Genomic DNA, 24125 nt, shown 5'->3' with positions numbered 1-24125 from the left:
GGCTCATCCATCTGCATATCTCTGAGCTTATTCCTTTACAGAGATGGCTGGATGGTATTGAATACACTGGATAAATAAAAAAAAAATTATGCGCTTACAACTTGGTCCAGGTTAGAACGAGCTTGGTGGAGCAGAATGATACTTGCATCCTCCACTCCAGTTTTTGTCGGATTGGCAAACTGCAGTGGGTCGAAGTAGTTTACCACAAGAGGACTCCTATAATCCAGAACCAAATCTCAAAAGATCTTCATGAGACGCAAGTGTCACTGATCTGTAGTTATTAGGTGAAGAGGCACCCACCTTCTTTTGAACAGGAATAATGCAGGAAGATTTCCAAAGCAGTGTCACTTTCTGATGCCTTGGGGACAGACTGAACAGGTGACAGAGGGTGCCACAAAGTTGGTCAGCACAGGCCTTGACTCGAGGACTGAATCCATCTAGTCCCATGTCTTTTTCTGTGTGTAGCTTCCTCTGTTGTCTCCTTACTTGGTCTTCAGTTATGGACAACCCATACTGATGACCAGAGGTGGACTCAACTCTGACCATTCCAGTTGACGTGGTAAGAGTTGTTGATGTAGAGCATTCGTGTAGGAAACTTGGTTATTGGAAAAAGCTGACAATCTATAAAAAAAACTGTTTCAAAGCATTAGCTTTTTCCAAATCCCCTTCTAGCACCTGAGACATGGATTGTTTGAGTCTACTAATTATGTCCAGTCCTTTCACTCAGAATAACATGAATGATGTCAGGAGTTTATTTTCTATTTCAGCTTTGTAAGATTCCTTTTCTTCACTTATCTTTTTCTTTAGCACTCACTGTGTGTCCTTCAGAGCCTCTCTGTCACCAGATTCTAAATGCTCTCTTTCTCATTCAGAAGACCTTTTAGCTCTTTAGTAATCCAGGGTTTGTTGTTTGGAAAGCAAAATGCTTTTCTTTAAGGGCACCAAAGCTTTGAGACAAAAGTTAATATAGTTTTGATGTAGTGACTGAGTCCCTCAATAACATCCCCCATGTGACTCATGCTTTATTTCCCAGTCTGTCATTTGAAAGCAGTCATTCAGAGCCATTTTAGCCTCCAGGCTCCACTTCGTCACTATTGTGCTGGTAACAGGTTGCTGTCTAATAGCTGGCTTGTAGGTGGGAATAAGATGAATCAGGTTGGGGTCAGATCTGGCCCAACGTGGCAGTGCTTTACACTTAAAAGGTGTCTTTAACATTTGAATAGATAAGGTACAGCTTGTTATTTTGTTGAGTGGAACAAGATACAAACTGCAAGAAAGTTTCTTCCAATGGTTGAAGTCAGCACATATTATAACTGCAGTGTCAGAACGACTCGTCATTAAAATTTTGGTGACAGAGTAAAGCATTTCCATTGCTGAATCCCCATTTGCAGATGGAGGAATATACTGTAAATATTAATAAGGATGGTGTAATTTACCTCCCTGGGAAAATAACATGGGTGAATTCTGACAGATGGAATTTCAATGTCTGAATTACAAACTGTAGTTTTAACTGTACTATGTGCCCTTTTACACATAGATGACAATCGTTACACATAGATGCTCGATTAAGATGAAATCTGTCCAGCATTTAAAACTGTGCAAGGTATGTCACGTTTATTAACCCAGCTCTCCATAAAGCACAAAATGACAGTGTACTTGTATGCCCCATGACCCTCTATAACAGCAGACAGTTCATCCATCTTATTTGATGGCGATCAAACATTGTACATTACATTGGATAGCAGACCAGTGCCAAAACCTTTTTACTTTGCTTTTACTCTTTTTGCACTGGCATGTCACCATCTTCATCTGTGAATAAACACCTTCTGTGGTAAAATGAAACTGAGCTGCTTAGGCAGTGAAAAATGCAGCTCAAGTAGCTGATTACGCACATGCTTTTAACTTCTGAGTCTCTTACGTTTCCATGTTTTGCAGACATAAGACAGCCTTTGGGTTCCTTTCGCGACTCCGAATTTGAAGCCCGTTTGAAGTGCAGTCAAGACAAGCCGGTGCCTGGGTTTCACTTGTATTGCAATTCATAGGTAAATTTAAAATCCATTTATCTGATTTCTTGTGGCTACTATCGGTGACAAGCCGGAAGTCAGATCAATTCTAATTTAAAATTTTAAAAAAATGTATAGAAACAAAAAGAAAAACCATAAAAAATATGGCTCTTCATTGTAGATATAGATAGATACTTTATTAATCCCAAGGGGAAATTCACATTTCAGTGCAGCAAAAAAGTCTATTTCTGAAAATGCCGTCATGGTGTTGTATTGTGGATGGACAAAAATGCAGTTTTTGAAAATGTAGACTGTAATTGTGCTCTGATTTGTTTGTGTTTAATACAAAGCCCTTCTCTGATTGGATCTTGGTCATTACAATGTCTCCTTCCCTGATTGGTCACCCTTCACAGAAGAAAACCCTAGACCAATATAGTGGACATAGAAGAAGTGCTTTTCATGGAGTTTGTCCTGTTACTGGCCTTTATGTATCTAAATTCCATTTTGTACAGTTAAAATACTGGCCTTTATGTATCTAAATTTAATTTTGTTCAGTTTAAATGCTGTATACACACGTAAAAGGCAAATAATGTACTGGTCACTACAATTTTGTAATAAATCCCATGGCTGGCAGCGTTTAACTGATCTTTTTTTTTTGGCCGATTCACACATAACCAGTGTAGGCTAGAAGTCTATGTCTTAAGCGTTTTTTGTTCATTTTAATGCGGATGTAGATATCTCTCATTTTCAGAGAGATAATTTCACGTCCCGCGAGAGGAGACTTCGTGCCAAGAGAGGAATTGAAAACCTAGTCTATGTCTTAAGCGTTTTTTGTTCATTTTAATGCTGATGTAGATATCTCTCTATTATATCAAAAAATCTTGTGACTTTTTCAGAGAGTTGAGACGAGACATTTTCAGAGAGATAATTTCACGTCCCGCAAGAGGAGTCTTTGTGCCAAGAGATGAATTGAAAACCTAACCGGTCCATGCGGGGGCGGAAATAAAAGACACAGTGGAAGAAAGTGGAAAAGACAAAGAGTAGAAGACAAAGTAGAACGTCGTAAAGAGGTTCAAAAATGTTGGCGCAATACACATACAGAACAGGTTAGAGATTACGAAAGTACTAAAATTAGAAAGTCTCAAAAAACTGAAAGTAAATTAGAGCTAAGAAATGGAAATTATTACTCGGTGAAATAATGGAACAGCAAAAAGAGTGAATATATGGACATAGGTGATATGACAGAGCTACTACAAGTTTAATTTCAAAGAAACCACAATTCGGTCAGGTTTATATTTATGATCATGGAGAAGCGATGCAACATAGTATCGAAAGAGTCAAACGATCAGACATATTAGAAATTCTACAGCCAATAATGGATACAAATTCATACGTCCAAAAGTATTGCACTTTACAATAAAATTTATCTGCAAGACAAAGAGGTTTTCATGGGGGTTGGCGAGTGAAGCAAGCAGGGAGGGCAGAGCCCCCTAGTTTTATTAAAAGATGAGAAAAAACAAAAGTGTGGACTTGGATTCCTTAAGTTTGAAAACACTGTTTTTAAATGAAAACTTAGTAGTGTATGTAGCCTAACTCTCAGAGGATGAATTTAAAATTGCTAATTAATTTAATCTGATTGATTTGGGATGTTGGAGAAAAAGCAGAGTACCTTGGGAAAACACACAAGCTTGACACAGATGAAAATGTTTTTTTTTTATTCTTTACGCTTATTCTGGTGAGGGTGGAGAGTGAAGGTTGCATTAGCAACATGCCGAGCTGGGTTGATCAGAATTCTCTCTTCAGACTCTGTTAAGGAATGACAAGTTAGCTACTCCTAATATTCAAAGGTTACGGTGCCTCCACATACCTTCTACTAGAGGGCTGGGCCTTGCATACCTTCCATGGAAAGCCCTGAGGGGGGCATTCCTACTTTGCTTATCCAAATCATTTCAACTTTTGATCTGCTGTGATTGTACTCTGGGTTCTTCTAGTATTACAAAGCTCCTCGTCCACAAGAACTGAGTGCAGGATTCAAGTCCAAGTCTCAGGAGCTGTTGGACAGCAGTGGTAAACACTGGCACTGCACTGCCCCACATTACTTTATTTAGTGTAAATACTACAATAATTGGAATAATCCACATTTCTTTAATGAAAACCAAGTTGGGCCTTAAAGCCCATCTTCTTGATCCATGAGGATATTTTAGTAACCTCTGCCCTGCCATGGCACCCAATGAAGCTTATGATCCATCCATCCATCCATTTTCCAACCCGCTGAATCCGAACACAGGGTCACGGGGGTCTGCTGGAGCCAATCCCAGCCAACACAGGGCACAAGGCAGGAAGCAATCCCGGGCAGGGTGCCAACCCACCGCAGGACACACACAAACACACTCACACACCAAGCACACACTAGGGCCAATTTAGAATCGCCAATCCACCTAAGCTGCATGTCTTTGGACTGTGGGAGGAAACTGGAGCGCCCGGTGAAGCTTATGAGTAATTCTATAATGAACTGTAAAGACAGTTGCTTCAGAAGGTTAGAGACACTGAGGGAGACAAACATTTCTTTGTTTAGCCACCTGCAGATATGATCCCCAAATCCTCTTAATGATTCACAAAAAAAGATTTTGTTGCCAAAAGATTTCGGGGCATTACTGGGTGGGACTTAAGTGGGATCGTTAGTTCTCACTTTTCTAAAGACCTGCTAATGTCCAGTGTCTGTGGGATTGAAACTGAAGAGTCCATTGTTCACGCTAAGTAGTCCAGGATTAATGGCATTTGTCATTGACTGAGGGGTGACAACATTCACTCATTCACACTTAGCAGGACCCCTTAACTTCCTAAGTCAATGTGCATTTACATGCACTTTAATTTTAACCCTGTTATTCACAGAAACATCCATCCATCCATTTTCCAACCCACTGAATCCAAACACAGGGTCACGGGGGTCTGCTGGAGCCAATCCCAGCCAACACAGGGCACAAGGGAGGAACCAATCCCGGGCAGGGTGCCAACCCACCGCAGGACTCACACAAACACACCCACACACACACCAAGCAGACACTAGGGCCAATTTAGAATCGCCAATCCACCTAACCTGCATGTCTTTGGACAGTGGGAGGAAACCGGAGCGCCCGGAGGAAATCCACGCAGACACGGGGAGAACATGCAAACTCCACGCAGGGAGGACCTGGGAAGCAAACCCGGGTCTCCTAACTGCGAGACAGCAGCGCTACCACTGCGCCACCGTGCCGCCCTTCACAGAAACAAGGTTTCAAAAATGACACATATACACTTATTCCAGTTAAAGAAACCGGGATATTGGTCTCTGAGAAACCGGGTTAACACACATACATTACTTTGTGAGTAGCCCAGTTATGTGGCCATGTTAACCCTTAACCAGGTTGTAGTTAAGGATTTTGTACTCGGCAAACGTCTCGTTATATTCAGATATTTCTCCTTCATCTGATATTGTAGCTTTCATGAAGAACACCCTTCACAAACCACTTCAAGCATGTTATAGTCATTGTATAACACACTGAAATGACTTTTGTGACAAAGGTACATTTAAAATCTAAAAAGCAAATTAGTTCAGATAACAATACGATACAATAATACGAACTAAAAACAGAGTAATCATACAAAATATGTTCAAAATATTAGCATGATGCCATATACAATGTTAAATGTTCAAGTAACCAGGATGGATTATTACTGTCTCTGCAGCTCGCGTATGTGGATTTAATTTTCACCAAACAGCAAATCATTTAATTCTTGCGGATACGACTCTTCATTGGGAAGAAACATTGGGAGGCAACACTACTTTTCCCTGATGGAAATGCGAATTTAGACGATCTACAAGTCCCTGACTTAAAGTTTAAATCCAAACAATATATTCGATCTCTTTTCGTTGTTCCGTATTTCACCGAGTAATAATTTCCGTTTATTTGCGCTAATGCGATCTTTGCTATCATTTTTTGAGACTTGCAAATTTTAGCAATTTCATTATCTCGAACCTGCTCAGCATGTGTATCGCGCCAACGTTTTTGAATTCTTTACGATTTTCTACTTTGTCATCTACTCTTTGTCTGTTATTTCCGGCCCCGGGCGTGGTTAAATCTCTTGGTACAAAGTCTCGTCTCGTGGGACATGGAAGTATCTCTGAAAAAATCATGTCTCGTCACAGAATTTTTTGATTATAATAGAGAGATGTGCAGCAGCACAGATTATTATTGCACGTTAGTAAACAGTATATTACACATTACCCACATAACTTATTGTACATGTTCAATTAAAAATGATTTCAGACCGAGGAGATATCAGAGTTCAAGAACTTTATAGCAGTTGGGAAGAAGCTATTTTTAGTCTATTTGTATGTGTATGTATTGATCTAAATCACTTGTCTGATGGAAGAAGCTTAAACAAGTTCTATCCAGGTTGAGTGATGCCCTTGATAATGTCTTTAGCCCTTCTCGCACAGTGAGTCTCGTGTAGATGTTCAAGTGACGGCAGTTCAGTGCCAGTAATGTCCTGTGCTGTTTTTACAACCTGCTGCAGGGCTTGTTAGATGGCCTTGGTGCAGCTCAGCTGTTGTACCAAGCTGTCATATAGTTAGTCAAAATGCTCTCTATGGCGCATCTGTAAAAGTTGACCAACAGCTTCTGGGGGAGGTTAGCCCTCCTTAGCCTTCTCAGAAAATAGAGGTGGTGTTGTGCTTTGCCTACTACCACTGAAGTGTTGTCAGCCCAGGAGAGGTCGTCTGTAATGGGGACTCCTAGAAACTTAAAGCTGAAGACTCTCTCCACAGCCTGTTACTTAAATCAATGTGTCAAAAAATTAGGAATAAAGATTCTTTAAAACTTTTAACTGTTCTAACTAATGGTGTCTAGTATCAAAGAAGATTAGGGAAATTTCAGTGTAGTCAGTGTACATAGCACTTTGAATCACCCACAACATAATACTCTTCAAGTTTTACTTTTGAAATGTTGTCAAAGAAAAAATAATGTCCTACATTTAAAATATGGAAGCAAATATTCTATAATCTTGCTGTGCAATCACAGCTATTTTGCTTTATATAATGGTAGCGCTGCTGTTTTCTAGTGCCAACTTCTATTTTGTTTAAAATGACAATATCTTAGTGTGTAATTGCATTGTTTTCATGCTTTGTGGTTTCATGGCCATGACCACATGACATGATTATTTATGCTGAAACCACTAGGTGGAGCTCCAATACACGTTTAAATACCAGTTGGACATGTTGGGGCTCAACGTTATGTAGTGCGAAGTAGGGTGGTCTGTGATGTTTAGTGGAGCAAATGAAATTACTTATTAGGGATGAACAATTGTTCTTTTTTTATCAAGATGTTCAAATTAAATAATTCCAAAAGTAATATCATTTTCTCAGTCCTTTCTGTAGTCCTCTGTGCTCAGTAAGGTTTTAGATCAGTTGTGAAGAGTTGGGTGAGAGATCTGGAGCTCTGCTGGCTTTTAACTATTCTGTTTCAACTGATGTTTGAATGGTGGGATGGTGGTCACAGGCACACCCCAGGGAGAAATCTGCCCACTTTCTTCATATGCGCCCATTTTCTGACAGCACTTGGTTTCAAAAACATGTTTAGTATAACAAGTGCTGGGGGTTTGCTCTGTGAGGCACTCAAGGCTCTTTGAGGTTTGTTGCTTCTTCTTGCTCAGTGCTGGTGGGAGTTGGCAGTTCATCCCATCCATCAATGTAGTTTTTAACAATGCATATGTAGTTCATGGTACGGGGAGCCAAATGTGAGAAGGGTGCTAGTCCATCACAGGGCAACCCACACTCTTAGAAATAAAGGTGGAAGAACAAACACCCATCCACATGAAGGTTCCAGAAAGAAGCTTTATTTATTTAGATCTGTAACATGCTCCATATTGTAAATAAGCATGAATAGATGGTAACAGATTTGTGAAGTATCCGTGGGTCATGATTTTAAACTGCACTCCTACTGCATATAATAACACCGGTTAAGTTCAGGATTTCTTAATCTGTTGGTGGCCTGCTAGCTTAACATACATTAAAGATTTCAGGGTTTTTTTCCCCTTCTTTTTGGGAAGTCTATCAAAGCACCAAGAACCAACTTCATGTGCAAAAATCCCTTCTCAGAATGAAATGGTGCTTTGTCAGACAGTGGAGCTACAAGGGACCACACAGACCAGTACAGAACTATAAAATGGCATTAAAGAACCAAGATGTTGTTTTGGAGTGTATAGTATAGTTCTTTACCTGCTTTGCATTTGTTCTGTGTATTTGTTGCACCGTGATCCTGGGGGAATGTTATTTTGTGCCACCGTATGCTGAAATATGACCACTTGACTTGACCTTCGACTTGAACTACTCTTAAATGACTGCTGTGCAGCTATTTCAGCAGGTTCAAATGGTCATCGAAATTCTCATCTTGAAACAATTCCTTAATTTGAGTTCCTACAAAAAATCCTTCTTTGATCTTGGCATCATTAATCCTAGGTAATTTCTTCCTTACATATGTGAATTGGAGTCCATTTTGATCTATTGCCTTGACAAAGTCCTTCATGGGTCTGAACTTAATGTAGAAATTTATAACATGCAGGCAAACAGCAATAAAAACATTTAAATCCTGAGTTTAACCTTAAAGTACACCTTGATAGGTATTACATAACTCAAAAACTATGCTAGAAAAATTCTGAGAACATTTCTGAAATTTGCATGAAAAAGTACCTTTAAAAAACCCCCTAAGTAGTTCTGTGAAAAAATGTTTGTTGACCAGAATATTATATTAAAAAGACAAAAGGGATCACAGCTCTATTGTGTCATACATAAATGGGACTTTTTATCGCTTAGTTGCCATTATTTGAGTTTTACATGTTCACCCATACTGGCTTGTTGCTTGTTTTGACGTGATGATGAAGGCCTTTAATAAAATGTGCCCATTTTCCATTTGTCTGTCTTTTCTTAACGTTCTAGTACACACTTAACATAACTGCATTGTCTACATCGTTGGATTTCATTTTTGTAGCTGACACCAAGCCCCATATACTTGGCCCACAAGCCACACTGTCAGGACTACACTCTTAAAAATAAAAGGTGCTGCCAGCATGGTTCTTCAGAGCGATGCCATAGGAGAACCATTTTTAGTTCCCCAAAGACCCATCCACATGGAGGTTCTTGTTTCGATCTGTTAACATGCTCCATACAGTAAATATAACCCTGAAAAGATGGTAACAGATTGATGAAATACCAATGGGTCATGATTTTAAAAGCACTCTTCAGAATAAGTCCAGTAGCACAGGCCAAGTCTAGCATTTTCTTAATCAGTTGGTGTCCTGCAGCCTACTATACATTAAAAGATTTGGGGCTTTTTTCTACATATTAGGAAGTTTTTCAAGGCACAAAGAACTAAGTTGATATGCAAAGAATCCTTCCCAGAATGAAAAGCTGCTTTGTCAAGCAATGGTTCAATGAGAAACCACATAACCCAGTAAAGAACTACAAAGTTCCATTAAAGAACCAGGATTGCTGAGTGTACAACACCGATTTAAATACATTTGATGTTACTATTTTAATACATTAATATTCTGTGACCATCAACTTAAAGAAAAACATTTTTGGGATTACTAACTGTTGACACTATTGAAAATGTATCGATCCATCCATCTTCTTATCTTGCTTATCCAGAGCAATGAAGCTCGAGCCTAACCGACCAACACTGGTCTTATGACAGGAACAGAAGACCCTGCACAGCCCATCACTGGGTGAACACACACACACGCAAGTTGAGCATCGCCAATCTGCACATATTTGGAAGAAAAACGACACAAACATGCAAGCTCCATGCACTGAGCACCTGGGGCTTCACCTTATGTCTCCTTGTTTTGGGGCAGCAGAGCCCCCTGAAATTTAATGTATTACTTAATATTTAGCTGACACCTCTATCCAAGGTGACTTAACACCATTTGAGATTCAATTATTTGCAATTCTTTTATATTTCGAAACCGTGGCACAGCCAGGGGTGTAGCACAGAACTTCGGGCCCTATACGTAATCAGTCACTGTGGGGCCCTTTCTCTAGAAAACAAACTTTTTATTCCAGGCTTTCAATCCCACCCCCCATGGGCCCTGAATAATAATTACCACCCCCTCCAAGATGCCCATGGGCACAGGCAGGTGAAGGGACATTGTCGTGGTCACACAGTTTCAGTAGTGCTATTTGAACCCACAACCTCAGGGTTTCAACTCCAAAGGCTTAACCACTACGCCACAGTTTTTCTTACTACATTCAAACGTGAACGTCTTCCGTGCGCTGGACTAGTAAATATGACCAATGTAAAATGAAAACCGAACCAATAATACGGTTAATACGGTAGTACATGGTACTATGCGGACACACTGACAGTTAATTTGTTGTTTCTTCCCAAGTTTTTTTTTCCACTTGTGTACTGGACAATGAGCATTGAAATTATAAATGAATGAATGAAACTAATTTTCCAAAATAGCTGTATATGACATGAGCATTGAAATTATAAATGAATGAATGAAACTAATTTTCCAAAATAGCTGTATATGACACTTCTACAGCTGTGACTGTTTTTTTTTTTTAGATGTTTCGTAACTTTTAATCATTTATGTCCAACATCCCTTATTGTTTGTTAGCATTGCGTTGAGTCTTTTTCTCCGAAGCTGTTACTATCCGCGATTTTCTCGCGTTGGAACCTAAAACCATCTAGCCATCACCGCATCAGAATCTATACATTTAATCTCCGAGACTTGCTTTTTCTGTACACATCGACTTTCCCAACCTGTGCCCCAATATTACATCTCTTAAGATTCTGATAGTCATTGATATGATTTTTGCATACAGTTACTCGAGAATGTTTCGATTATCGCATGTCAAAATCTTAAATGTCCGCCTTTGATTTACACAATAATACATACAGTTTACTCTGTTACACACTGGTTAACTTTTATCGAGTCATTTACATAATCAGTCCCAGCATGCTTTAATCTCGTTTAGGCACCGAGCCATAAGACTCCTCGTTTGCATAGATTAGAATACAATTATCCCGCATGCTTTATTCACTGCTTCATTTTTTTATTTAGCCAATCTGAAATCAGCCGTATTCGTGAAACGACTTTCGACTGGCCGCCATATAACAAGCACCGTAACTAACACCATGTTCTCGTGCTTTTCGCCTTAAATCCCCGCTATAGGTACTTCCCTCATTTCGCTCCTTGCAGTTTCATTCTGCCAAGATGCCGCTTCTTCGTGGTTGAAGGTTTTGTTAATGTCGGGTATTTCGCAGAAAACCTCGTGCACGTCCACATACACACCGCGATGTGGGTAATTGTACAACCCTGCATACATTCCTCTTTCCCGGGAGTTACTTTTCTGTTTGCCTTTCTTTGAAATGGGAGTGTTCTTGCATAACACTCCCTGACGTGTTTTTGTGCCGTGCTAGACCTTTGCACTCCCTTCACTTTTACAAGACAGCAAGTTGTGAAGGCAGTTTAGATATTCCTCCCAAACTCATCCCCCAAATTCGTCTCAGACCGGGACTGACAGCGACGGGCAGACTAAAAACGAAGGGCTGGCGCTGACGTGGGAGATCAGAAGGAGCCCGGCGCAGCCAACACGCCCAGCGAAGCCGCGTCACAACAGTTAATCGATCGCTCCTCACTTGAGGAGAAAAAAAAGGATCAAAACAACAACAATAACAAAAGGAGCACTCAATGTCCAGGAGCCCATCACTCTCCAGGGACCAGTCAGAATGCAGTGCGTCAGGAAAAAACCGAAAAGAACTGTGTCCGAGGAAAAGATCTTCGCAGAGACCAGCAGGAAGATAGCATTGCAGAACAGCGTCAGACTAGGTAGGTGAGCTGAGATTGAACTTTACTTTGTTTTTTAGGTAAGGAATGGAGGGAGTTTGACCCACCAATCCCGGTGGTCGCTGGGGTAAGGGGGCACACAGTATACTGGTGGTTAGTGATTTGAAGTGGTGCACCTCGATTTTACAAGCTGAGAATCTATTGCCTTCCTCGTCTCCCAAAGCCGATCCCACTATCCTAAACACGCGGTCTGGGCGTGGGTGTGTGTAGGTGTGAACACCTCGGGACAAGCCTGTGCCAACAGAACCGTCACGGAATCCCGCAGGCGGTGCGGCTCTCCAGCTTGTGACGTGACCTGTTTAGGGATTTATGGTTATAGTAAACTGGTCGTTTGTTTCTGTACACAGCTTAATATCTACATGCAGGTATTTAGCTAACGTGTGTTTATTCAGACCGTCAGCTCCAGTATCCAGGGAAGCTATTCGTTTTCCAAAGCTGCTTTTTCCATTATAGAAGATCAGCGCATCGCAAGAACCAGTCGTGGACTGGGGCGTCAGTTCATCTGGGGGCGCGCGTGCACAAGCTGTCAGTCAAGCTAATTAGCATAGATTTGTAACCAACTTGACAACGTGTTTTGGTGTGCAAACTTACAGGCAGCGAAGAAACTTAAACAAATTAGCAAGAGCCGGAAGGATACAGTGCGTTTTCTCAAAATATTTAGCGTTTGTCTCACGCCATTTCAGATACAATTAATTATATTTCTTTTGTTTGACACATTTGCCAGTCGCCAGCGTCGGTAGCGAGATTTGAACCCACAGCCTCCGGGTTTGAGATCCAGACCACTCCGGCTCATTGTCTGCAAGTTGAAGTCGCGCACGCAGATTGACGAATTTGTGCCGTTAAAGGCAATTTCAATCTACAGCTCCAAGAACTGCTGTAACATTGGCAGCCTCTGTAATACTGGCGACCGATTGTGAAGATTATAAATATTAATAGCATCCCTGTCAAACCTGTCCTTCGTATATTATATACTTGCATGTACTTTTTTTTATTACAGCTTGGACTTCTCTTGGTTAGCGTTACTGATCGCGGGTCTTGTTCTAATCTCGACGTCCGCCTGGATTTAGTACGTTCTGCTAGTCTGCCCCAAAGACACGTGTTCTGTTAAATGCCAGTAATGAAGTGGCTGTTTTGTGGGTAAGTGCCTAGTGATGGACTATTTTCTGCCTTGTGCCCAGTGCTGTCGGCACAGGCTTCTAGGAAAGGAATGGAATCGAAAGGGGGGCGGGCAGTTGAGGAGGTTCGGGTGTCTGGATGAGGATGCCACCTTGTCGCATCCTTGGTATACTGTATCGATTATTTCCAAACCGGAGGAGACCTTGGGGCAGACCAAGGACACGCTGGACCTGATCGTATCTCCCGGGATGGCCTTTGGAAATGCCTCGGTATCGGTATCCCCATGGAGGAATTGGAGGGAAGGGCGGTGAACCCTCTCGACCCTTATGCGAATGCATGCAGAGCCGGTCAGTGCATTAAGCGACACAGACGGCCGCCTAGGGTGCAGTCACCGGAGAGCGTGCGCCAGTAAGGGGGACACGTGAACCTCAGTGTATGGACTATTTTACTCCTTTAATGAGGCAAATCAGAACATATAAACATGAGCTGCACCAAATACAGTGCTAGTATAGTTTATTAAAAATAAAGTACTGCGTATGTTATGTTCGTGTTATGGCAGGTACAATTTGCTGCTTTCAGGCCGGTGCTTGGTCGACCGTGACGTCACGAGCACGCTGTGCCCACTGCCCCCAGAGTTTATTGTTGGGGCTATCGAGATGGAACGATCCGTACTTTCTCGCGATTCTTTATTATTCACTTTATGAAATGAGGTTTGCCTCAAGCAAAGCCTAACCCCGCAGAATTTGCATGCGTTTGTGTGCTGCGACGATTAGTGAAGTAAAAAAGAGCCTCTGCGTGCGATCAGAGCATGGCTTCAAACGCAAAGATTTGATTGAAACCCCAAGGGTTTTAGCCATGGTGATTGTTGTAGCAGTTCTTCCAATAAAATATAATTTTACTTAAAGCAGAATAAACAATTGATTAGTACAGTGTCTTTTATATGTCCATAGAATGGAGGAACATTTCAAGCAGAATTAAATAAATGTGCAAATAATGCATTGTAAAAAGGGCTTTGAATCATGCGCATAAACTCGTTGATCGTAGAGGCTACACTTAAGGAGAAACATTCCCGAGAGGGTGATGAATCCATGGCTTTTTAAATTAAAGTAGCTGTGTCATGTAGTAATTCTGAATAACATTTTCTTGCATTCGTGTCTTCCACAAGCACACACACAATCATCCCCAAAAACCTCTGGCACAAGTCTGTGCAATGGGTCTGTGCAATGGCTTATAGGCATGTGTGAAATCACGACTGTGCCCATCCCCTGGACTTGATGACTCACCAATCAAAACACAGCACTCACTAGAGCCCGCCTTCTCAATTTTGACGGGTGAAAATTACACTTTTGATTTCAAGCTGTATTTCTTGCAACAGGCATTATTGATGGTTGATACAGCTGATACCAATACTGATACAAAGTGTTGTCTTGCAAGAATGGTTAATCTGTAAAAACGTACAGTATGTGTGAACATTAAATACAAAGATCAGACTTGTTTGCTTGTTTATTAACAAATTATTAAGCATGTTCAGTTCTTGCAAACAATCTAGAACAACAAGCGTTGTTAATTTTTTCTCAAAAAACGTAAAAAGCTTTTTTTTTGGCCTAAAACATCAAGTTTTTATTTTTTTTACTCTAAAAAGTGAAAAATACTAAAAGCATGCAGACAGTAGTGTAAAAAGTATAATGTTGCAAATACTGTGCGACCATCACTTTCAGTTTCACTGGGAAGACTAGATTCACTTTGTCAACACTGCTGATGAGAGGCTCCTCAATATCACTGCTTGTGTCACTGTCAAGAGCGTGCAACACTTGGACTGCTGGTAAACTTCGTTACGAGACGCCATTATTACTAGGCACGCCTACTGGGAAGAGGAGAGAACGCCTATACTTTTGCCCGGGTAATGCTCTATGGACTACTGCTTTTAGTGTTGTTTTTACAGCCCGAGTGACACTCGGGTCTAATGCTTGGGAATGGGATTTAAACATAATATTGAGTAATTTTATAAAATGGAAATAATAAATATATTAGGGAATGAGATTTAAAGATAAAATGGACATAATAAATATATTAACTTTGAAAAAATGTTCATAGTATGTCCGTTCATCAAGCTTTAAATGTAATATACTCCTCCCAAAAACAGACTTGGTTATTTTCTATTCAAACAATTACAACAACCTTACACCAGATTGCAATACTAACATTGCCTGGATACTGCCAGCCTTTATGGAAGGCTTCTTTAAGAGTAGACTACAGCCTGAGTGACACCTGCTACTCTCAGGTCTGTGTGTTGCTGGCTGTGACATCATGGGTGCACCCTACCCGTTATTTATACTTGCATAAATTTGTTTAGACAGACATTAAAACACAGCAGTTTGAATCTGCAGAAAGTGTAAATAGAGCCATCACTATCTGTCAATGAATTAAATGTTAAACTCTGGCCAGTTGACAATGGAGGGGAGGGGAAAAAATTCCAGCCTGTAGCATCCCTGGAGAAAATAAACCTCTGGGTACCCATGGTCAGTTAGTGGTCAGTATTGAGTCAATATTTTATATAGCACTTTTCATAGTTCACAGTATCCAAAAGTCTACTGTTCAAACAGTGTAGCTTGTCCATTTTATGGATTTGAGACGGATGAATCTGCTAGCTCAGGGTCACACACTGAAGGAGAGGTTGGCTGTGAGTATACAAGCCTGGATCTTCTGAATTGGCTTTAAAGTTGAACATCTTCTCAAGGTGCTTTCTTGAGAATATTTTAGCATTTTGAAAACTGAATGCCTGACAGGTTATGCTGCTTTGCTGTGGTGTTAAAAGGAAGGCAAATGTCATGGGGAGAAATGAAACCCTTGTTGTCTTTATATTATATATTTTATAGCACCTTTAACAGTAAATATAATCCAATTCATTTTACACTTAAACATGTTTAAATATTTCTCCAGTTAGAAACTAACCAAGAGCGGTTTTCCCAGAATTGTCCAGTGCTGGTATTTACTCCTGCAGCTTTGTGGCTCCCAGATCAACACTTTATTCTTTAGGAAACTCTGTATTCAGTAACTTGAGATTCTTGGAATCTTTCTATATAACATTCTGAAACAATTCAGGGTGGTCCCCTGCTTCATTTAGTTCAAGATGGCGGGGGCCAGAGCCTATCCCTTGACAGGGCAGTTTAGGGCCTGCTCACAAACATAACCACACTTGCACACTGCAGCTTGGAACTGTAAAATGGCCGTATAAGTCGTTGAAGGTCTCATTGCAGCTGGAGTTTGGATGTCAATTAGCAATCCCATGATTTCGTATTCTGTTCATCAGTCATTATGGCTCACTTCCTTACAAAATGCAACACTGTCATCTTCGGCCTGGGATGGGATGACACACTTACAGTCACCACTTTACCTAACACCTACATTTTAAAAGTTGGCCCACCCCAAAATAGAACACGTTTTAATAAAAATGTATAGCACAGTTCAGCCCTTGTGGTTTACAGGTTTATGATTCGCAGATTTGCCTGTCTGTGGGTTTGTCTTCAATAATTAAATGGGATTTTGTGAGTTTTGTGACCTATTGCAGAAAACCACAGACAACACAGCAGCCTTGCTACTTAAACAGACTGCAAATTCCAGCAACCCTGGGAAGTACTGCGTCATTGGGCAGCTGTGGTGGTTGCAGCAAGGGCTGCTGGGTGAAAGGGTGAGGGCACTAGTTTTAAAAATGAGTCCTAACAAGCCAACATGAATGCAGTTGGTGGTGTCTTTTTGTTTCAATTCTTTGCTGCACGATTTGATTACAATTACACGCATCAGATTGCATCTTTCTCTGGATTTAGGTTCTTGACCAGTGTCCACTTATTAGTGTAAGTACTGTACATCTGATTTGGAAAATGTCTCCGTCTGTGAGCACTCCCAACTTCTGTAAATCTTAACATAAATCAGCATCATGATAGGATGATATTTTACAGGAGGCTGTTAACGGAATTTTATTTCATAACTACACTACCATCATCTGCATCTGCAAAACTGGACTGCATCACAAGTGTTTATTGTTTTGTGCTTAGTGTTTTTTAGGTTTTCTTTTGTATCTGTAATATTAATCATTTTTGTCATGACTACCATAAATATACACATACATCCATCCATCCATTTTCCAACCTGCTGAATCCGAACACAGGGTCACGGTGGTCTGCTGGAGCCAATCCCAGCCAACACAGGGCACAAGGCAGGAACCAATCCCGGGCAGGGTGCCAACCCACCGCAGTATACACATACATTATAAATTAAATTTTATAAAAAGTTTCACTAAAAAACTGCTGCACTATGCTGTTTGTCTCATGTTTCTGGCAAAATTTTGCGTCCAGGGCGTTGAGGGGGTCTGGTTTGGTGGGCTCAGGATTGGGTCACTGCTTTTTGCAGATGATGTTGTCCTGTTTGCTTCGTCAGGCCGTGATCTTCAGCTCCCCCTGGATCAGTTCACAGCCGAGTGTGAAGAGGCTGGGATGGGAATCAGCACTTCCAAATCCGAGACCATGGTCCTCAGCCGGAAAAGGGTGGCATGCCCTCTCAGGGTTGGGGGCAAGATTTTTCCCCAAGTGGAGTTCAAGTAACTCTGGGTATTGTTAATGAGTGAGGGAAGAATGGAGTAGGAGATCGACAGGTGGATCATTGCCGTGTCCGCTGTGATGCAGGCTTTGCATTGGTCTGTCGTAGTGAAAAAGGAGCTGAGCCGAAAGGCAAAGCTCTCAATTTACTGGTTGATCTACGTTCCTACCCTCTTCTATGGTCATGAGCTGTGGGTAGTGACAGAAAGAATGAGATCGCGAATACAAGCGGCTGAAATGAGTTTCCTCAGCAGGGTGTCTGGGCTTTCCATTAAAGATAGGGTGAGAAGCTTGGTCATCCAGGAGGAGCTCAGAGTAGAGCCACTACTCCTCTGCATCGAGAGGAGTCAGATGAGGTGGCTAGGGCATCTGATCAGGATGTCTCCTGGACGCCTCCCTGGTGAGGTGTTCTGGGCTTGTCTAACTGGGAGGAGGCCCTGGGGAAAACCCCGGGCACGTCTAACTGGGAGGAGGACCCGGGGAAGACCTAGGACATACTGGATGGACTGTGTTTTTCGGCTGGCCTGGGAACGCCTCGGGATTCCCCCGGAAGAACTAGTAGAAGTGGCCAGGGAGAGGGAAGTCTGGGCATCTCTGCTCAAGCTGCTGCCACTACGACCCGATCTCGGATAAGCGAAAGAGGATGGATGGATGATTGGAATTTGAAATGCTCAAAAAAACGTTGGCGTGATACACATGCAGCGCAAGTTAAAAGAATATGAAAGTAGAAAAATTCGAAAGTATCAAAAAAAATAAAGTAAAGATTGCATTAGCACAAACAAACAGAAATTATTACTCTGAAATAACAACAAAAAGAGATTAAATATATAAACATAGGTGATATGTCAGAAGTATGTAGAAATTGTAAGGCTTTAAAGTCAGAGAGTTGTAGGTTGTCTAATTCGTGTTGCCATCAGGGAAAAGTAATGTTGCCTCCCAATGAAGAGGTATATCTGTGAGAATTAAAAGAATTATTGTTTGGTGAAAGTGAAATTCACAAACACTACAGGCAAAATATCTGAGTCTACAATAATCTCTTCGCGTTCGCATTGTCCAGTGCTCAAAGCGTAGATTTACACAATAATGAACCATACGCTATGAGAATCTGTGGTCCAGCAACAATTAAAGCTACAAGTTTAATTTCAAAGAAATCAGGTGTATATTTATGATCACGGAGAAGCGATGCAACATAGAATCGAAAGGGTGTGCAACAATTCCCATGAAAATAACAATCTCTTTAAATTGTATATGCGGTTAACCAAACCTGGGGGTAGGCGAAGCCTACCATTGCAAAAATTTACAAACTTTAAGCTGTTTTCAATAACAAATCAAACAGCAATTTAAACAGCTCAACACAACTAATATTATTACAAGTGATTTCTCCACATATAACACAAAATGCCACTTTTAATGACTACTGCAGTTTCAAGATTATTCAATCCTTTCATGACAGGCATCTTTAGTACTCAGTGGAGCACCTTTTTGCTGTTACGACCTGCCTGTAAAAATAATGAATAGCTAGACACCAGGGTCTGGCAGCATTCTTGAGGAATCTGATCCCATTCCTCATGGACAATGGCATCCGGCTCACTAATATTCTTGGGTTTATGTGCTGCAGCTGCCTTCTTGAAATCCCACAAGAGTCTTTCTGTGGGGTTTAAATCAGGCAACTGTGATGGCCACTCTAGAATCTTCCAGGACATTTTCTGAAACCAAGCCTTGGTGGATTTTGAGGTATGCTTGTGATCATTGTCCTGTTGGAAGGTCCAGTGATGCCCAAGCTTCAGCTTCCTCACAGATGGCATGATGTTTTCTCCTAGGATATCTTGATACTTGAGTGAATCCATCCTGTCCTCCACACATGGCCAGATTTCCAGAGCCAGAAGAACCAAAGCAGCCCCAGAGCATCACCAAGCCACCTCTGTGCTTCACTGTAGGCAGGGTGTTCGTTTCAGCATATGCTTCATTCTTCCTCTTCCAGACATACCATTGATGCACAAGCCTAGAAAGTTCCAGTTTTGCTTCATTGCTCCACAGAACAGAATCCCAAAACTTCTGTGGCTTATTTATATGGTTATAAGCATATTGGAACCAGCTTTTTTGTTCTTTTGGGTCAGTAGTGGTGTATGTCTTGGAATTCGGGCATGGTGACCTTCAGCATTTAGTATGCACCTTACTGTTGAAACTGGAACCTCCGTGCCTGCTGCCACAATGTCTTGCTGCAGGTCTTTTGCTGTCATTCGAGGGTTTTTGGCCACCTGCCACCTCAGAAATGTGGTAGCAGCAGTTGATAGCTTCCTCTTTCTGCCATGTCCAGGTAGTGTAGCCAGTGTTTCTTTAACTTTGAACTTGCTGAACTATGCTTCCCATGGTTTCTCTAGGAACATTCTCTTAACTTTTTTGACAATTCAAAAAATTTCTAATGTGCAATTAAATGTCACTGTGAACATCCGTACCCCTAGCCAGTTCAGTGTTCTGCTTCAAGCACACCTGATGCAGCTAATAAGGCTCTCAACACCTGATTTGCAAATGTGTGCTCTTATGGGGGATTCTAATAATAATTTGTTTATATTTATATAGTGCTTCTCTCACTATTCTAAACTTTTGTTTAGGAGAAGTGAATAATTTTGAGACTGCAGCAGTCATTAAAAGTTTCATTTTGTGTTGAATGTGGACAAACCACTCGTAATATTAGTGGTGTTGAGCTATTTAAATTGTTCTTGTTGGATCCGTTTATTGCAAACAGGTGAAAGTTTGTAAATTTTGCCAATAAACCTAATTTGCAATGGGGTTGAATATTTTGAATGAAACTGTATATGCACAAGAACTTTATGGCAAAAGTTTGTGGAAGTGAGAAAGCTTTAGAAATGGAAGAAAAACACAAACAGCCTGACAACCCCAGACCTTTGTACAGTGCTTACTATTCACATTAGCTGCCAGCAGAGCCACACAGGTATCATGTAGCTCTGAGGGTGGCTATGCGGACTTCAAGGCCTTCCTATGTATCTTTCATTCTCTTTTGTTTGTCAAGTGCTTGTTGCTTGACAGTTCACACTGGTATGATACCAGGGCCACTGCTGGCCAAATGGGTGCCCTAAGCAGAAATTTACTTTTGTGCCCCCTCCCCCAAATATTACGGAAGTAAAAATAAAATAATAAAAAAAACACCTACTATAGGGGCCAAAATAGAACTTTATTCAAATAAGGTGTGCTTAGCCTACTCTGCGTTCACCGTAAAATGCAATATATACGTTTATTTTTTTGTTTATTTGTATATGTATGTTATTAATATTAATTTATTATTATAATATATAAAAACAATTTTTTTTGAGCAGCTGGAATGGTGCCCCCCTGGGAGTTGGTGCCCTACGCAGACTGCGTACTCTGCGTATAGGGAGCGGCGGTACTGTATGATACCACGTAATACAGGAGATCAGGAAACGGGCAGATACTTTACACGACACCTGTGAAAATAATCAGCCTTGACACACAGAAAAAGGTTTGGGGCAGCCACCTGTATACTTAATCCCTGGCTGCAAAAGGGCAAATACATGTAAAGTTGCAAACAAGCTTGAGTCCAAAGCAACCGAATACAAGTGAAGGTTGTCTTGCTTTTAAAGTAGGTTGGCGGAAGTGACTTCATCTAGGGTCCAGAACCGTACGTGAGTTGGCCGGAACCAGAAGTGACATTCTTGTAGCCGGAACTGGAAGTGGTGCCATGGGCCCAGAACCAGAAGTGGCATCTTCATGATCGGAACTGGAAGTGGCGTCATCGGACTCGGGCAGAATTTCCCGTTATTTGATCTGCAGGAATATCAGGGGAAAGATTAGTGCACCCCGCCTCCCCCTGGCCTGGAGTGGAATTACCTTTGATGGTCCCTTACCAGTGTCAGGTTCTCATCTTATAAGGAAAGGTGATCAAGCTTTTTTATTGGCTGCTCCAAAACTGGAGTGAGTTACCTTTATTTGTCAGAACTGCTTCAACGGTTCTGACATTTAAAATTTATTTTAATGTCTTACCTTTTGTCATGGTCTTTTGGAGAAACTGAATGTTTTTGATTTGCTATGGCTTAGAAGGTGTTATGTTCTTTTAAAACTTTGGAGTTTGGGGACAAATTGTATTTTCTTTGTATAGTTTTAAGTGTTTTTATGTCACAGGTTTATTTTATAAAATGTGTTTTATAAGTAAGTTTGATTTGATAGTTTCTGGGCTTACATTGTTCATGAAAGATGTACAGTGTTGAAGGACTGATTTTAGCACTGTCATTAAATGCCAATGTGGCATTTGTACCTGTGTCTAAATTTGCGTTTTAAGTTCTAATGTAAATATAATAATTCTTTGAAAATTGTTGCCATATGCTATGAATAATTTTTATGATGAAAAGGAGGAACCAAAGATAACATACAGGTTTTATCTTTTACTCTTTGAGACCTATCACTATTTTAGTAGAAAAAAAAAACCACCCAACACTTTCGTCTAATTTTTGAGTTAACACCCTAAAGGTACAGCCCTTGAACTCAATGGAATTAATTTATTTCAGTTGACTGGGAGGACGGAGTACAATTAGCCAGATTCATTGCTTAGTATAATTTCAATATGATGTGGATAATACTGTATGTGCCAGTAGGGAGATTTCTAAAGGTTCTGTAATCTCTTCTCCCATTCCAAAATGATGTGGTGTACTGGCTCTTAAATAACAGGGTAATCAAACAATCCTGACTGGTCATTCACTGTGTGATGCTGAGCAAGTCACTACTAACTACACTACACCTCTCTAAGCTCAAATTGTATGAAGATGTATGAATATTATTGCTGGATTATCTTTATTCATACTAGGGGGCTTTGCCCTCTACTCTCTTCGCTTGCCAAACCCCGTGCTTCTGCTACGTGCTAGCCTCTTTGCAATTCTGCTACTCGCATATGGGGATGCAGATGTACAATTTACTATTTTACATTACACCGAGTAATTAACCATATTAAAAAATATATTAAAAATTTGAATGTAAATTGTTGCGTTAGTTATTTGTTGCGTAATACAATTTCATTCCTGTTTGGCTTTGAAATTAACACGCAAAAACCTTTTAAACTTACACATTTACTGTAAAAAAAATTTCGTCAATATTGCATTGAATTTTGATTTTGTGTTTGGACTTTAATCGTGACAATGCCACGTATAACTGTACATGATTGAATTTTGTTTCTTTCTCTCTTTTAAATAAATAAGACTTTTTTTGAATGTTTGGCTGTGAGATTTATAAATTGTATTTGCAAAAGCTATTCTAAAGGGAAACTGTTAACGTTTTAATACAAATGGCATATCAAGATCTCCTTTATTGTCTAATGTTATCCCCTGAAGATGTACTACATTACCTTTCTTGGTTGCATCCTTCTTTCTACAGTAATACGTGTGAAGGAAGACCGGACAGTATTAACAGTTGTAGATATTCTTCGGAATATTGTAAGTTGATGTTTTCATCTTGCACATGATCACCACCAACTGTTTCAGCATAGTCTATTGATATGTGTTTAAGCAATTTGTAATGTAACCGATTGTCATTTTTGGCATTAATTTGTTTGACTTCATCGTTTCTTGGTGCTAGAATTGCCTGTGTACTCATTTTTACTGTTGATAAACCTTCGTGATGAAATTGTAAAATAATTTGTAATTGTGTTGTGAAGTGCAAGTTGTATGCTTGTGTGTGTGTTTGATTGGTTCCTGTCTGAAGGCTGATGTTCCTTGCATAGGCCACTGTAACTTGAGCCATTTGTTGTTCCCGGTACTTCTTTAGGTCCTTCTTCAGGGTAAGAACTATTTGTTTAACCGGGAACTATCGGTGTGGGGGACTCGGGTGATGAATTATGCTGATTGTTTGACCACAGGCACCAGTGGCATCTTACAAATAAAATCTGTTAGTAGTTTGGACTTTGGAGAGTTATCGGTGAAGATAAAGTACCACACTTCACACTGTATATCACTCGTCATAGCTGCCTTCCTGGTGCACCATGCCATGCACTGAAGCAATAATCTCCTCTGTGATCTCCTGATTGCTCCTCACTTTTACACCACATCACTCTTCATAGCCGCCTCCCTGGTGCTCCGTGCTGCATTGAAGCAGTAAGCACCACATCACTCTTTTTTGCATGTCACATACAGTAGAACCTGTGGTCATGAATGTTTCCGAACACATACAAATCGGATTACGATCAAAAAGTTTGCCAAAATTTTGCATCTGTTCACAACCACACGCTCCGGTGGTGAACAAAAACACTGGTGGCCAGTTTCCCTACGCGCGTTCGTATGCGTCAATGATTTTCCATTCTCCGTTTCTGATTTTCTTTTGTTTGCGTATATAGGGCCTAACAAAGCAGCTAATGTTGTAAAAGGAGTTACAGTGTTAACCAAGCAGAGGCCTCAACTCAAGTGCTGGAAGAGGTGGAAAAACTGTTGCTTGTGTGGTTGAATGAGAAGCAACTTGCAGGGATAGCGTAAGCGAGCCGATCATATGCAAGAAAGCCAGGAAG

The 24125-nt window shown here is 40.7% G+C and overlaps 1 protein-coding gene across 2 annotated transcripts in view; it reads left to right on the top strand.

Moving 5' to 3' along the window:
* The window catches only part of plcd1a (phospholipase C, delta 1a), a 146673-nt gene that overhangs the window by 12219 nt on the left and 110329 nt on the right, over window positions 1-24125 (top strand). The window contains exon 1 of one of the 2 annotated variants that reach the window (XM_028804204.2): window positions 11420-11876. The exons of the other annotated variant lie outside the window; for it this stretch is intronic. Coding sequence (XP_028660037.2) covers window positions 11777-11876 — 100 coding nt within the window. The 5' untranslated portion in view covers window positions 11420-11776. Of the gene's footprint in view, window positions 1-11419; window positions 11877-24125 lie in introns of those variants that run through there. 2 annotated transcript variants of the gene reach the window in all.

This window comes from Erpetoichthys calabaricus, chromosome 6 (assembly GCF_900747795.2).
Source record: "Erpetoichthys calabaricus chromosome 6, fErpCal1.3, whole genome shotgun sequence".
NCBI classification, from domain to species: Eukaryota; Metazoa; Chordata; class Cladistia; order Polypteriformes; family Polypteridae; genus Erpetoichthys; species Erpetoichthys calabaricus.
The sequence above is the reverse complement of the archived record's forward strand: the minus strand, read 5'-3'. Positions and strand labels throughout refer to the sequence as shown.